The 15,297-nt window shown below is 31.0% G+C and overlaps 2 protein-coding genes across 3 annotated transcripts; one reads left to right on the plus strand and one right to left on the minus strand.

Annotated features, from left to right (window-relative positions):
- Positions 1-1,001: 1,001 nt before the first annotated feature.
- LOC131947276 (tyrosine-protein phosphatase non-receptor type 2) lies at positions 1,002-8,072 on the minus strand. 2 transcript variants are annotated; one of them, XM_059308431.1, is made up of 9 exons: positions 7,847-8,072; positions 6,015-6,123; positions 5,692-5,789; positions 5,398-5,496; positions 4,544-4,693; positions 4,239-4,448; positions 3,773-3,943; positions 3,226-3,434; positions 1,002-3,077 (listed from the first exon to the last, which is right to left on the minus strand). In XM_059308431.1, exons 1-9 carry the CDS (start codon positions 7,913-7,915, stop codon positions 2,882-2,884), a joined length of 1,311 nt encoding a protein of 436 aa, XP_059164414.1. In that variant the 5' UTR covers positions 7,916-8,072; the 3' UTR covers positions 1,002-2,881. The 2 variants fall into 2 exon arrangements, with proteins under 2 accessions (XP_059164414.1, XP_059164413.1); XM_059308430.1 differs by having other exon boundaries at positions 3,226-3,566.
- A 1,138-nt stretch (positions 8,073-9,210) lies between these two features.
- LOC131947277 (thymidine kinase 2, mitochondrial) lies at positions 9,211-14,641 on the plus strand. Its single transcript, XM_059308432.1, has 9 exons — positions 9,211-9,584; positions 11,604-11,678; positions 11,962-12,015; positions 12,251-12,340; positions 12,542-12,615; positions 12,813-12,901; positions 13,071-13,150; positions 13,311-13,388; positions 13,605-14,641. Exons 1-9 carry the CDS (start codon positions 9,336-9,338, stop codon positions 13,689-13,691), a joined length of 876 nt encoding a protein of 291 aa, XP_059164415.1. The 5' UTR covers positions 9,211-9,335; the 3' UTR covers positions 13,692-14,641.
- Positions 14,642-15,297: the final 656 nt, after the last annotated feature.

The following is a 15,297-nucleotide window of genomic DNA, read 5'->3' on the forward strand; positions in this document are numbered from 1 at the left end:
AAGAAAAATATCTGAAAGAAACAGTTTTTATTAACAATTATATGTTGTGAACACACAGACACGCCTTTCGGGTGATCCGATGCGTAGCGCAACATATAAGACAAACAATCACAAACTGGTTACAAAACAAGACTGAATAAAACAAGGCTCGTTGAAACTAAAAACAATTAATGATATCTACACTATCTACAATTAATAACACAGACTATTCTAAACACAAAATACACACGCTAGTAAAACTACCAGACAGTGGCTAAAAACGAGTATAAACCTAACCTGTACTAACCTTGGAGATCTGGGCGAAACTGAGGCAATCCTACACCTAATATACCCTTTCAAATAATTGTATTAATCGGACTATTACAACTCACATCACGAGAACTGAACAAGGACGAACGGGATAGGGTAACAAGTAACAACATTCACCCTCATCACTACAATCTTATGTCACAGTGTCAGTATATTGATGTTGAATGTGTATGAGCTCTAGGTATATTGATGTTGAATGTGTACAAGCTCTAAGTATATTGATGTTGAATGTGTATGAGCTCTAGGTATATTGATGTTGAATGTGTACAAGCTCTAAGTATATTGATGTTGAATGTGTACGAGATAAACGTATATTGATGTTAAATGTGTACAAGCTCTAAGTATATTGATGTTGAATGTGTATGAGCTCTAAGTATATTGATGTTGAGTGTGTACAAGCTCTATGTATATTGATGTTGGATGTGTACAAGCTCTAAGTATATTGATGTTGAAAGGGCGTACACTTGATACCAAACAACCCCCTCCACAAGTTAAGTTTTATCTCAGCCCCCCCCCCCCCCCCCCCCGTGAAGTCATATTTAATGGATGATGAATTTGGATACATGTAAAATGTTTTTAAAGGTTTTTGTTTTAACATTTGTGTTAACAATCAACCCCCACAACACAGTATCACCCTTGTAAACAACAGTAGCAATTGGTAAGCAGTGAGTTATAACAGCAGAGAACAGGTATAATAAATAATTGTTTTATTAGGCACATTTGCTTTCCAAAGTTTTTAAACAAATTTATAATAACATGGATGTTACAGTCAACAAGACAACAGCATGTTTGAATAGAAAAAAGCATACAGTAATTAGCTGCTTGATTACAGTCAGTTCAAGTATTTACATTGGCTAGAACTGCAGCAGGGCATGTGAAAGGAAAGATCAAATTGTAATACTAAGGAAGAGATGAGATGAAGCCAGAACAATTTGATGGAAATATGGCCAAAGCTTTGAGAATGAAGTTTTGAATGAATTTAAGTAGAAACTATTTTGGTTTAATGACTAAGTTAACCTTGAGAAACCAAATGCTTCCTCTTGCTCTACATATTTATATACAAAACATAAAGCCCTGCACCAGGTCTTATTTTCTACTCATACATGGGCTCAATGAGGTCTTATCTGCATTTAGGGTTCAGATGCTTCATTGAAAGTTCCTACAATTTCTAAAACAAAAAGTTTTCTGTATGTACTAAAAACAAAATGGAAGTAATCAAAGAAATTTTGAGATTCCAGAAAGATTTTGGACTGAACCATTTACATCATAACACTTTGAGCATGATCAACAGAAAACTGAATAGCATTCAAGAGGTGGATTTTTCAGTAGTAACAACTGGGGGTATAAAATAGGATCAAAGCCAAACCAGCTTCTTAAATGGAGTTCTCGATTAATTTATTTTAAATAACCACAAATAGGTAGTATTTAATAATTAAAAAAAATTACTTTTAAAGTCATACATTTTTTATACCTTATTTGAAATTTTTAAAAATGTATTCTGAGGGATACATTTTTCTTGAATAAAAAATATTATAAAAGTATTTAACTAAACTAAACATACTTTAATAAGTAAAACTATACTACAACTGCAAAATGTTCAAGAGTAATTTAATACAATTGTTTAACATTTTATTTTTAATCAAAATGATTAGAAAAGAAAAGCAAAAATGTAGCATTTGTACACAATGGCAATGTTTCACATAACTGAATCAGCAAGCAATGGTCACTATAAAAAAAAATTATTTGTCCTAAATATTCCCTATCAAAATAATTAACATTTTAAAAATTGTAATTGTAGGTACCGGAATCAATAATTTGATACTAGTTTGCCAAAAATTAACTTGTGACCAACTTAACAGCAGTGAGTATTTATTAGTAAAAATCAATGGGTTATTGAACATGTTAAACAAAAGAAATAGATGAATACTGATCTAGTGAGAAGAAATAATATAAGAACCCTAAACTTCAGCAGAGCCTAATGCTGTCTCTACCAAAGGTGAAAATTGTACATTTTGATTCAAAGTTTGGTAAACAAACACAATAGGAGATGAGGGATAGAAAACAAATATAATTTTCAATAGACTGACACAGATATTGTTTTGAAATGCTGAGATAACAAATATTCAAATCACTAGTATCAACAAAGATTGAAACAAGACATATTTTAGTAGGTAATCCTACAATTTTCTTAGAAGACAATTATATTGAATTCTTAGGAACTTTGTATTCTGTCAAAATCTTATTTTTACAGTATGTAATCAAGATGTCCTAAGGGAGTAGCAATATCATATTCATAACAAATGGTTGCTAGTTCTGGCAACAGCACTTTTATCCTTAACACACTGAAACAATGGCAGGCATCAAAAATGAAAAGAGAAACAGTGCCCTATTTAGACCCCTTTTTTAAATACAAATATACAAAATATAGATCCTGTTTGTGATGGTGAAGTGTACATGCACAAAGAAGTAGTCACAGCCACACACTCAGGCAAGTTCATCCTTAGTATATAGCAAGACCTCACTTTCTTCAATACACAAAGCTAAGCATGAGAGAGAAAAATGAGATGCCAAATCAAATCATATACTTGTACACCAAAACACCAGCCACCCCAACTAGCACTGCGATACCAAAGTAAACTGCAGGACGAAAATAGGGTCTGTAAGGACGCCATCTCTCGCTTTTTCTTTGACGCTCCTTCATTTCATCTAACTTCTTTTTGGTCAGACGTTTTCGTTCTTCCCTGATTCTGTGTCTCATTTCTTCTGCCCTAGAACACAGAGAAAATTACATTCATACTGGGTTGTAATCATTAGGAAGTCAATTGATTTTCAGTTTAAGGTAATTAGAAAAATAAAAAAACACTTAGTACTGTTATTAAATTGGTTTTTAAATATTACAAAGGCACAAATACATACTTAGCCCTTTCTTCTTCACTGTCCACAATGGCCCCATTGGCATCTGCAGGATTTTCAATTGGTCTTTCTACATCCTCATCTCTATCAATGAGTTTTTCCAGCTCTTCATCCACATTTTCATCATCTTTGAAATTATCCACAAGATCTTCATCCGATGAATCATCCTCAGGATCCCACCCTGAATGTCCTGGCTGTCTTTGAAGGGGGCTCTTTTTAGGAGGAATGGGGGGTGGGTTGTTGTCAATATTCTCTAACAAACTATTAACATTGGGAATCTCCAGTTTAGGGGGAAAAAGACTGGTAGTGCGTTCCGGGGGTGGAGGAGGTCCTTCCAAATGATTCTGTATACAAAGAATTATTTGAAGCAATTTTTTTAACTCAGTTTTTTATTTCAACTTGCAGGATTAAAGATAGGTCCAAACATTTACTTAATTGTGAGGAACAGTTTTAAAAAAAGGGATAATAACATAGATTCCCATGTTTTATTTATTAAAAAAAAACAACTTTTTAGACTATATTATTTTATTGCAACAATTAAGGAACCTACTTGAAGACTGTTCAGCCCAATTCCATTTAAAATAGCCTGAGCACCTTGAATAATGGCTAGGTAAGAAAACCTCAGCTGATCAGGAGTTTGAATCAAACCCATGCGATACGACCTCATCTGCAGGAGCATTTCTTTCACATTGATGCTTTCAAGGCTGCCCCGGTTTTCAACCTGGAAATTTAAATTTACTAGTCAAGACAGTTTTCATAAATCTTTCACTGGCAATAACCTTGTGAGATCTCTATTTTCTTTACTTCATTTTTTAAAAAGAATTAACAGTTAATGACTTATAATATATATTTGTATGTCAAACAAATTAAAAGTTGAAAACTATCAGCATTAACTTTTTTTTAGAAGCAAAATACCTTGTTGTTAAAGCATGTCTAATTCACTCTAAAGGAAAGAATAAAAAAAAAAAAAAGTAAAGCCTCCTCTTAACAGTGGCAAAAATCAAACAACCACTAACCAAAATAAGACATGAATCTACTAAACAAAAAGTGCCAGAACGTCCAATGCCAGCGCTGCAGTGAATGATGGCAGGTCCAACATTGCTCTCTAGGGATCCTGTATGTCTAACACAGTGAAGAAAGTGGAGAAAAGCATAGGGGGACGAGGGAACACCAAAGTCTGGCCAAGTGGTGTAGTGAAAGTGTAGCACTTCTCTTTTGTCTCCAGTCTAAAACAAAAACAAGCAAATTTCCTTGTCTTAAAGCAGTACAAAAAGCAAACTGTTACACAGTATATAACATCTGATAGCGTTGAGAATTGTACCTCAATCTTTTCAAGTTCTAAAGTCCTGAGAGTAAAATGCTGATAGTCCTGTTCGCCTGAAAGTGTTATTTTGAGACCACATTCTTCAAACACCATCTCATCCTCACACCCATAGTCTGCTCCTAGTGGCCAGTACTGTGAACATTTCCACTGAAATCAAGAGAATAAAAATCATGAAATGTATTCACAAATCTTAAAAAACATTAAATATACAGGGATTGGTATGATCAAGTTGGTAAAGCTAATGGTTGCTAAACTGACAAGTCCCAAGTTTGAAACCAGATGCAGATGGGGCTTGATAGCTGGAGACAGCAACCCGTCTAGGAGAGAAATCTCCATAATCAAACAACTGCTGCCTTGTACTCAGTAGTTTGTTCTTGAATGGACAAAGGATATGGGAGCAAATCCGAAAAGGAAATCAGACAGAAATCTAACAGCCCATAAGGCACATGTACCAAAGTAGCGGAAGCACAACACTAATACAGTACTGTACAAACATGAGTGAGATAATTTTGAAAGTAACAACACAAATGATGCAAGGTACACTTATTTGACATTTTAAAAATCATAAACTTAGCCACATACACAACTTATAAACCATCATACAACAGAAACGATATCAAAATAATAGTGGGCTGGGTTATTTACTGTTAGGTAGTGTAGCAAACAATCAGATCAACTGTTTTGTAGTTAGCCAAGTGAACTCACTGTGGCCCTTATAGTCAATGATATTTCAAGGATTGAAAATTAAAGATGAAACTTTGGAACTACAAGTTCAAAGAGCAAAAGTTGACTTAAAATTAATTAGCAGAGCTAAGCTACAAAAAAAAACCCAACTATTTAGATGTACTTACTGAGCCTTTCTCTATAACTCTATTCAGCATAACAATAGCCCTAGCATCTTGCTCCCAGGTCATTTGCCAGAAGTCAGCCATTGTGTGTTCCAAAGGGCCCTAACAGTTTGTAAAATTATACATTTAAATGGTAACCACATGATTCAGAAATAAAATTTAAAAAAAATTAAAAAAAAAAAAGTAAATTTAATAAACAAAATTGTGCTTCAAATAAGAGCTATATCTGTACAACTTAGAAGTAGCATTTGAAATTTAAAGTAAATTAACAATAAACCTTCTTAAGCAGGATATTACCTGGGTTAATATATATTTTCGGTTGGCTTCTGGCACTTCAATTAAGCTAGCATTGATGTAGTCACTTTCTCCAGAAATTTTCACTCTGCTGTGATCATCTGGAAAAAAATTATGTAGCATATATCAATGTGAAGAAGCATCATCAAACCTTTAAAACTACCTTTGTAGGTCATGTGACTAATTATTATTAGATAAATGAAAACTAAAATAGAAATATTTCAGATTGTAATCTCCAAAAATGGAATTTGAATTATAAGAAGAAAATAAAAGCACCAACAAGAAAACTGAGAAAAGAATTGTATCAAATCATAAGGTGAACTCACAAGGACTGACATCTCTATATCGGTTCTTGCGGCGGTTGTCTGGATCTCTTGCTTCTTTAGTTGAAAAATCATCACTTAAAGTCAAAAGTGATGCTTCATTTTTTAACCTCTGAGCACAAAAACATTAAATAATTTAAATATATAGAAATTTTCAATCTAAAATGAGCTCCTGTTAAATTGCTTAAATTATGTTTTTTTTTAAATTTGAGGAATAGCCTACACTTTATAAATACTAAATCACAGAACAAAATCATTGGTAAGCTTAAATATTCCAGGGCTTACACACTAGTTAGTGTTCTGACTTAACATAAACAACAATAGCTTCTTCCCATTAGACCTATGTGTTACCAGAGCTAGGCGCAGTACACTTTGGGTAGAGGGTTGGGTTATGATGGTTCATAGGGGATTTTTAAAAAGTTAAAGAGTGAACTTCTCTAATACTTTGTCTTCTTAGATCATGCTTAGTAAAAATGTAGCAGCAAAAAAGATGATAAGTATCAAGATAAAATAAAGAAAAACAATTTGTCAAATTATATTCAATATTTTAGATAGATTTTGATTTAATTAGCATAATTAGCTTATAATTAGCATAATGAACCTAGGCAGCACTGGCCCAAATGTCACACTCTTGGGTGAAAAGGGAATTTTGAGACCAAGTGTGATGAGGAAGAAACAAAATTTTAGCTGTTATTTTGAGTTTTTAAATTTTAAAAGGCTGTTTTTATAAATTGTAGGACTAATAGAAGTTGATTACTATACTCAATGTTGACCTTTAGGGCCTGTCGAACAAAACAAAAACAACAATTTTGAGAGGGTTGTATGGTGAGGTGTGACATCAAGTTAAGAGTGGGGGTCTAGTTTTTGTGACATTGTGTGATGATCAAAGGAGGAGGTAAAAAACACTTTTAAAAGTGTGAAAGTGTTTATGGATGACCCCTTTGCATTTTTATTTTTAAGCCAGTACAGTACATTTGAGTACAAGTAGTATTACATACAGTAATAGCAATATGTAGTTTAGAAGCTTAACTTTAAAAAGTATCAATAATTTAATTAAATTATTTAGTTCAAATTTTGAATAGTTTCAGATTAGACTGCTAACTAATCAGAATACTTTTTAATTAAGTTTAGTTATTAATTGTAGATATAATTCATTTTTAGGTCTATCTATATATATAATTCTCTTCATGGGGACCATACGAGACACCTTGCAGCTTAGCCGTTCCTACCACCTTGCAGCTTAGCCGTTCCTACCACGCTTTCTAGGTATATCGCTACCACCCTCAGGTGAGCTATGGTTCACCCCGAATGTTTACAATAGTACAGCCAGTTCAAATGAGTGACGATTTGAAACTTAGGGGAGATAATAAGTTCTGCTTGATATTTTCATTGTTGTCTGTAAACGGCTGCTTTCACTGGGCGGGGTGTGGCAGGGTAGTGTCGAATTCACAAATTATGAATTTTTGATAAGTAGAAAATAAAAACTAGATAGCGGCGTATGCTACGTCGCGGGTCAGCTTGTAAATTATTATTTATTTAGGACTTTAGGTTAGGTAGGTGTGTTGAACTGATGAGCAGCAGTTGAGCCCCTTAAAAAAAAAAAATTCTAAAAAATAAGATTAGGCTCTAGGCCTAATTTTAAATGAATGCTATTTATTTAAAATCAATTTAAAAGTTATAAGCTCATTGTTCAGAGTAAGTTTATTTTATTGAAGTTTAGTTAAGTTTTTTTAGTTTAGTTTAGTCAATTAGTGGCTGATAGCAAGCAGTTTAATGACGAAGTGATTGATGAGACGAGTGATGAGAAAGAAAGAGTGAATGAGAGAGAGGTGCACCTGAAATATTTCATTCCAACTATTGCTCGAATCATATTCTGCAAATTCTTTTTCTGTTTCGGAAGTCATTTCGCTAGCATAAATTAAAAATCAAGCTTAAATGTCATTTGTAAATTGAGTGAGTTAATCTATTATTGTTATTGCAAGCATTTTCTGTTAAAAATTCTCTCTTCTGGGCCTGTATTTTATTTGATGACCGGACGTAAGTTTTTACTTATTTCCTAAAAGGCAACTCTATTCACCGAAAAAAAAAATTAAATACTTGTCGGTTTCCATAACTAATCAAATAATTACTTCGATACAAGTAAACCTCTTTTCGAATTCATTGTTCATAGACCTACAGTAAAATGGGATAAAATGATTATAGCTATTCAACTATTGCATAATTATAGATTTTACTAGATCTAGATCTACTCGTTTTCTCGCAGTTCGCTAAGAAAATTTATTTGGATAATTGTCAGAACAAGCTACACATTATTTAAAAAATAAGGTTTTACAATATATAGGGCCTATAAGTCTATATTTAACTTAAAGGTAAAACGTTATATTTACTTAGGTATTATAATTTAAACTATTTTCTCTAAATAATATTCTGATTATTAATTTTTAAAGTCTAACTGTGTTTATAGCATGAATCGTTGTGACGTTTTAGTTTAATATATATATATATATATATATATATATATATATATATATATATATATATATATATATATATATATATATATATATATATATATATATATATATATATATATATAAGGTGTATCTATCTAGTGTCTTTAAAAATATTACAATAAATACAGTGTTTCTTCCAGACTTTTTTCTTGGAGGGGTGCACTTGATATTTTTTTGGGGGGGGGGGGGGTAAACTTTCTGGGGGCGGACGGGCGGACACTGATAAAAGTATGTTTTCTATATAAATTACATTTCGATTTCGTTCTGGGGGAGTGGGGCAGTAGACTTTCTTCGGGGTGGGGGTGGAGTGCAGAGCCCCCCCCCCCCCCCCCCGAAGAGTTGCCTGGAAAAAACTGTACAAATATAAGGCTGAGTTGTTAACACGATTAAACTTAGCGATCGCTTGATCAGCATGCTGTCGTCTGTAAACTGACTGATGGTGTTTTAAAGCAAATGTTTATTGTCGCAGCTTAGTTTGTATCGACTTCATAAATCACGAATTACTAAATAATAGAAAATAAATCAAATTAAAAAAAAATCTAATAACAACTTTTTAAATGCACTGAAAATTAAAAACAAAAACAAAAACAAAATTGCTTTCTCGCACAAAAAGCTTTGGTCGCTAAAATATGTATAATATGTGACAACATTTTGAAATTTTTATCTGGCACTTATATAATCTTATTTGTTTTGATGTTGGCTAAACTACGTAGTTTTTGTTTTGCTTTCTATGCGTAAACAAAAACATTTTACTAGCTGGACTGATTTAAATTATAGTCTGCTGCAGTAGTTAGTCCGGCTAGCATATATAATGCACATGTTCTTAAAATGTTTACGAAATATTCCATTTAAGCTTCACCATTGTTTCACTTTACAAAGCCGAAGTTTTTCCATCACCGGTACCGGCTCAATGAGTGAGATGAGTGCCCCACAGCCCTTGAAAAAACAGCGCAACTCAAATAGAAATATTATCTTCAGGCCAGAAGACACAGAAGATGATTTTAACGAACATGCTTGCAAGAAAGTTTATGAAAAAATCAACAATGAAAACAATTTTGTGGTAAGACTACTTCTACTAGACTACACTATTTTAACTATTTAAGTATTTTTGATGTACATATTTGGAAAAAAGGTAATCTATCGTTTTGGGTACGTAAAATCGCCCGCGGCTATTAATGTACGAAAACGTTACCTCATTGTCAAGGCTTTAATAGAATTATATTGTGATATGTTTGTGTCAAATATTATAGATAAATGATTAATATTTAATAAACCTAGGTAAAATCACGATATTAATGTTTTAACTTAATTTAATGTTTAACTGACAAAAAAATTAGCAACAATTAGTAAATCTAAATATTATTAATAAAGTCGAGTGTAGTAATTAATGTTTTTTTAAGAAACAGAAAAACCTGCAGAAGATTTGCGACAACTAGCTCTAGTTGTGTTAGTAAATAAGACGATTAGATTTAGTAACTACAGTTAAAAGTAGTAAGAATAACTAGAATAATGTTTAGTAGCAGCAATAATTAGCACATACACTTGAAATAATTAGAAATACAAAATAATTAGCAAAACAGTATTTAAAATGCAACTAAAATCAATCCTTGCACATTTTTAAACATGAATTAAAAATAATATGGCGGCAAACATGATGGTTTACAGTATTTCCGGTGGTTTCCGGAACGGCTCGACAGACTACGCCATGGTTTTACTGTTTTTTACTGCTGTACAGTTCCGGAATAATAACCGACGCTATATCGTGATTTTACCTAAACCTAAATCAATGGCTAAATATATCAACATATATTATATAGGCCAGAAATTAACTTTAAACAGCAGTGTCTGCGAGCAAGATTTGCTATATAAACAGCAGCCATTTGTAAAATAGAGTGGCTTCCCCCTGAATCTCGCCCTATAAGTTTATAAAAATAAAACTTTAACAAGATGGCTGCTATAGTAAATAAGCATGGTTGCATCTGTTGGAAACATCGCTAGTCTTCATTTATTACTGAAAAGTTTTAATTCAATTGTTTAAAAACGGGTACATAAATGAAACAAGGAAACATTTTTGAGTTTTTTAAAACATAAATCCTCATCAACATGTGAAATAATTATTAAAATTTAAGGAGTCACCTGTTTTTCACATTACAAGTTGCGGGCGATTTTACGTACCCAAAATGATAGATTACTGGAAAAAATAATTTATAAAATAGTTATTGGTCAAAACGCAACACTATACGCTGAGATAATCAGAGATATTAGTGACAAAGCGAAGAAATAACTAAATAGCTAAAAATCCGGCACATTTAAAATAAAAAAATTACTAAACTAAATAGCTAAAAAACCAGCACATTTAAAATAACAAAGGCTATCAATACTTTTTAGAAAAATCAAATTTTAAACATTATTAGTTATTAGTCAACACAACACCATTTAAATACACCCATTGATCAAGAGACTAAAATAACTCAGTTAAAAACCCAGCTTTCAATGGTATTTATTTATGTTGTTTTTTAAAGTAATTTGTATTACTTTTAGCCTAGAAAATTGTATACATTTCATAGCGTACATCTTGATAAGTAGATCTATAGATCTAAATCAAATTTGAATGAAATAGTTCCTTTCTTCATATTCTAAAATTGGAAGATGACGTCATTAGCCTATTTAATATTATATTAATCATCTGTCCACCAAATGAACTATGTAAAAATCCACCTAGATACTCTAGGTTTTATATATATATATATATATATATATGCCTATGATAATAATAGATGGTTGTATTAACATATTTAGATAATCATGTTTGTTTCATAACTTTATGTCAGATTAATAAATAATCTAAAACCTGGTTCCTTGCAGACAAATCTATTATTTAAGTTAGGGCTAGGGTGATGATAGGGGGAGCAAATGTTTTGGCTGGGATTAAGTGAGGTATTGTTAATGTTAATGCTAAATCAAACTAAGTTGTTTCTATGTCTTAGATTTTAAAAAAATTTTAAACATAGCTTCTATATGATAAATTCCCACTCACTAAATTTCCCCACTAATGTATGTATTTGAAATAAATTTAAAGGTATGTGTTGAAGGCAACATAAGCTGTGGGAAGACAACTTTATTGAATTACTTCAAAGACATACCTACTTGTGAGGTAACCCTATGCATAGAAATAGTGTTTTAAATTTAATTTTCAAGGTTTTAGCTTCTGCCTTTCCTATAAAGCTACAGCTCATTTTGACATCAGTGTTACATAATTAATTAGAATGAATGCTGAATAATAACATGCCTAAACTGTCTGTATGTAAAATAATTCGATAATGAAGAAGGAATATAGGGATTTGTGGAAAAAAAATTATCATTAAAACACAGATCTGTTTTTTTTTAATACAATAAAATACAAAATGTTTTTTCATGAGGGAAATTTATTTTCTTAGGTAATAATAGAACCAGTGGAGAAATGGAGAAATGTAAATGGTTTTAATGCATTGGTATGTTTGATTTTCTTTTTATATATTTAAAACTTAAAAGCTAAAATTTTTTATTTACTGTAAGTTTTAATCTTTTTATTATAATGTACAGCATTATCACTCGATTATAAACTCTTATATTGGGCAACATATAGTTATAAAATTATTAAAATTTATTTTAGTTTTCAACCCTTGTATGCATAATGTAGATAACCAGGCTAATGATTACTAGCTAACCAAATATTCTATTGCAAAGGATCTTATGTACAAAGATCCACAGAGATGGGGAATGGCCCTCCAGACATACATACAGCTAACCATGTTGCAGTCACACAAAAATTCTCAGGTAAATTATTTCATGGGATTTTTAAAAAAAAACCCTAAAATGATGGCTTTATTTTATTATTATTTCACTTACCTATGGTGGTTAATACTAAGATTTGATGGTGTAATCTCACGTAAGAAAATTACGCCAATTTTGTATCCATCAATAAGTAAATAATCAATATGTTTTGAACTTATTTAGAGTAATTATATTTTGTAATAGAATGCTCCAGTTAAACTTATGGAAAGGTCCATATACAGTGCCAAATATTGCTTTGTGGATAATCTCTATAAAAGGTAAATTAAAAGAGTGATTTGAATGAGGAAAAACTTTTACATTACAAAATTTTAAAATAAACATTTCTTTTTAACTTTGGTTTAATAAAAGATCTATTATTGCTCTATACCACAAGCTAAGTGGTACTATTGAATTGATCAAAGAGCTTTTATGTTTGTTTTAAATATATCACTGAAATGAAAATCTCTATTAACAGTGCCAAAATGCCTGAGATAGAGCATATCATTCTCACTGAGTGGTTTAATTGGATTATAAAGACACAAAACATCAAAGTAGATCTGTTTGGTAGGTAATAATTAAAACTTGTATATATTTTATAGTAAGCATTTATAAAATGTAAGGCACAGGAGCTATGAAGTTATCTGTAACAGTTTATTATTTTTTGCATAACAAGCCTTCTAAAAGAAAAAAACTATTTTGACTTATTTGTATTATAATTTGTTTTCAATTTCAGTATATTTGCGGACCAACCCTGAGTTACTTTATTCCAGAATAGTAAAACGATGTCGTAATGAAGAGTTAAAAATTTCATTGGTTAGTAATGATTAACATCCTTACATTTTTTTAGTATGGCAAGACATACCATGCTTGCACCTTTTTTTTTCAAATTTTTCAATGATTTTTGTTAATTCAATATTTTACCACAAAAACAAAACTATATTGTAATCTTAAGTTATACAATATCTTTTTACAGGATTACTTAAAGACATTACACCAGTTGCATGATGATTGGTTAATTCATAAAAAGTATGATGTCCCTGCTGAAGTTTTGGTATGTGGAGACAATTTTGTGATTTTAAACATTTTATTTTCATGTTATAAATCACATCAGCTTGAAATCAGTATTTTGATTATTTTATTTGTGAAAAGTCTACCCAGTTATGATATTTTTAAAATAACTTTTAAAATTATTTAGGAAGAAAAATTAAAATACAGTAAGCTGACAAAAAACAATATAACAGAGAATATTTCTACTGTTATTGAACAGGTTATAGATGCCAACAGTTCCATTGAAGAGATGCAGATTTCGTATGAAAAACACAAAAACAGAATAGTAGCGGTTCATACCAGCTGAGATCTAGGCAGCAGTTGATGTTTTTGACATATATCAGTCTAGTGATTTCTGTCATGAGAAGGCCTGCATGTTTTTGTGACAGACATCAGCCATCTGATTTTTGTCAAAAGTACAAATTTGTGTCCTGAATTGTTTAGTCTCAGGGGAGACAAATCTGTATTTACATAAATGGATCCAATTAACCACAAGATTTGTCCATTAAATGTAGCATTTAAAAAACAGTAGAAAGTCATTTTCAGCTTTCAGAAGTTTTCCCCCTCTATAAGAATGTGCCATATATGATATATAAAATTATTTTTGAAAAACACAAACTAAAACACATTGATGAATTTCTTCCCTTTTCAGCCTAGCAGAAAGTCTTCAAGGCTGTATCAATAGTTTTTCAAAATAATTTATTTCTATTATTTATTTGGACATAAATGCTGATCATAAAAGATTTATTTTGCACCAACAAAATGTATTGATACATTATTCATTAATATAGTCTCACATTTGAGGGCATTGATTGTCACTTTTATTCTGTAATGCATACTTTACATTTACCTTTTTTATTCACAAAATTGCTGTGTGGGCATAATTGCATTAGCAAGCTGCAATAATTTTTTGTATTGTACGTACTTCTTTGGCATTAAAATATGGATATTTTTTTGGCATTAAAAACCCATTAAGTGTGTCATTTTCATTACTGTAATTAATGTTTTATTTAATGATTAAACCCAGTATTTGTTCAGACTTTTTTTCATTTTCTTCCTAAAAACCTGTTATATTATTGTGCATTTTATATAACAGAAAGTAGTGGGATATTATCAAAGAAATTTCAATCTAAATTCTTTTTTTAAGAAATTTCTTAAAGTACTTTTTTCTTCAACAAGATCAGTAGAATTTTTTTAGGGGCATTTAAAACTATTTTTTAAGATAAAATAAAATGTCTTATTTTCATTTGCTTTTAAATTACTAACTTAGACTATGTAACCTAAATCTATGATATTAAAATAGTTGTTTAAAATAAATTTGGTTGTTTGTTTATTTTTATACCTAGATTTGGTTCACAAGTACATCTTGTCATAAAATTATAATTACTTAAAAAGTATAACATGGCGGCAGTTGAATTACATTGTGCTGTTTTCTGCCATAGAATAACAAATTATCATGTAAAGAAGCAACTTTATCATATACTGATTTATTTTTTAAATGATGAAATTACTAATCATGAATTCATGCACCAATTCTGAACAATTTTTTGGGAATTCAGTTTTGATCACAGATTGTTTCTTGAGAAACATGTATTCTCAAAATAGAATTAATAAAAGCCATAAATAAGAGAGCCACAAAATATTGCAAACTTGCTTGTTACTTTAATGGCTGAAGGTGGACTGTTCTAATAGATAGTACTCTACACTGTCGTCTCCATTTTTTAAACAAATTGCAGTTTACCAATAAATTCCATATACTAGAATCTTAAATCAATTAATTTTTAATATCCACCTTCACAATTATTGTTTACTGGAATCCCCATATAAACTAACTGGCACACTGTGCAAAACAGCTAGCCCAAAGTTTTGTAATTCAGATATTGGTTAGAGATTGAACTAGCTGATGAGGTGAT

Source organism: Physella acuta, unplaced genomic scaffold, assembly GCF_028476545.2.
Source record: "Physella acuta isolate Inbredline_101_S28 unplaced genomic scaffold, ASM2847654v3 ptg000591l, whole genome shotgun sequence".
Taxonomy (NCBI): Eukaryota; Metazoa; Mollusca; class Gastropoda; family Physidae; genus Physella; species Physella acuta.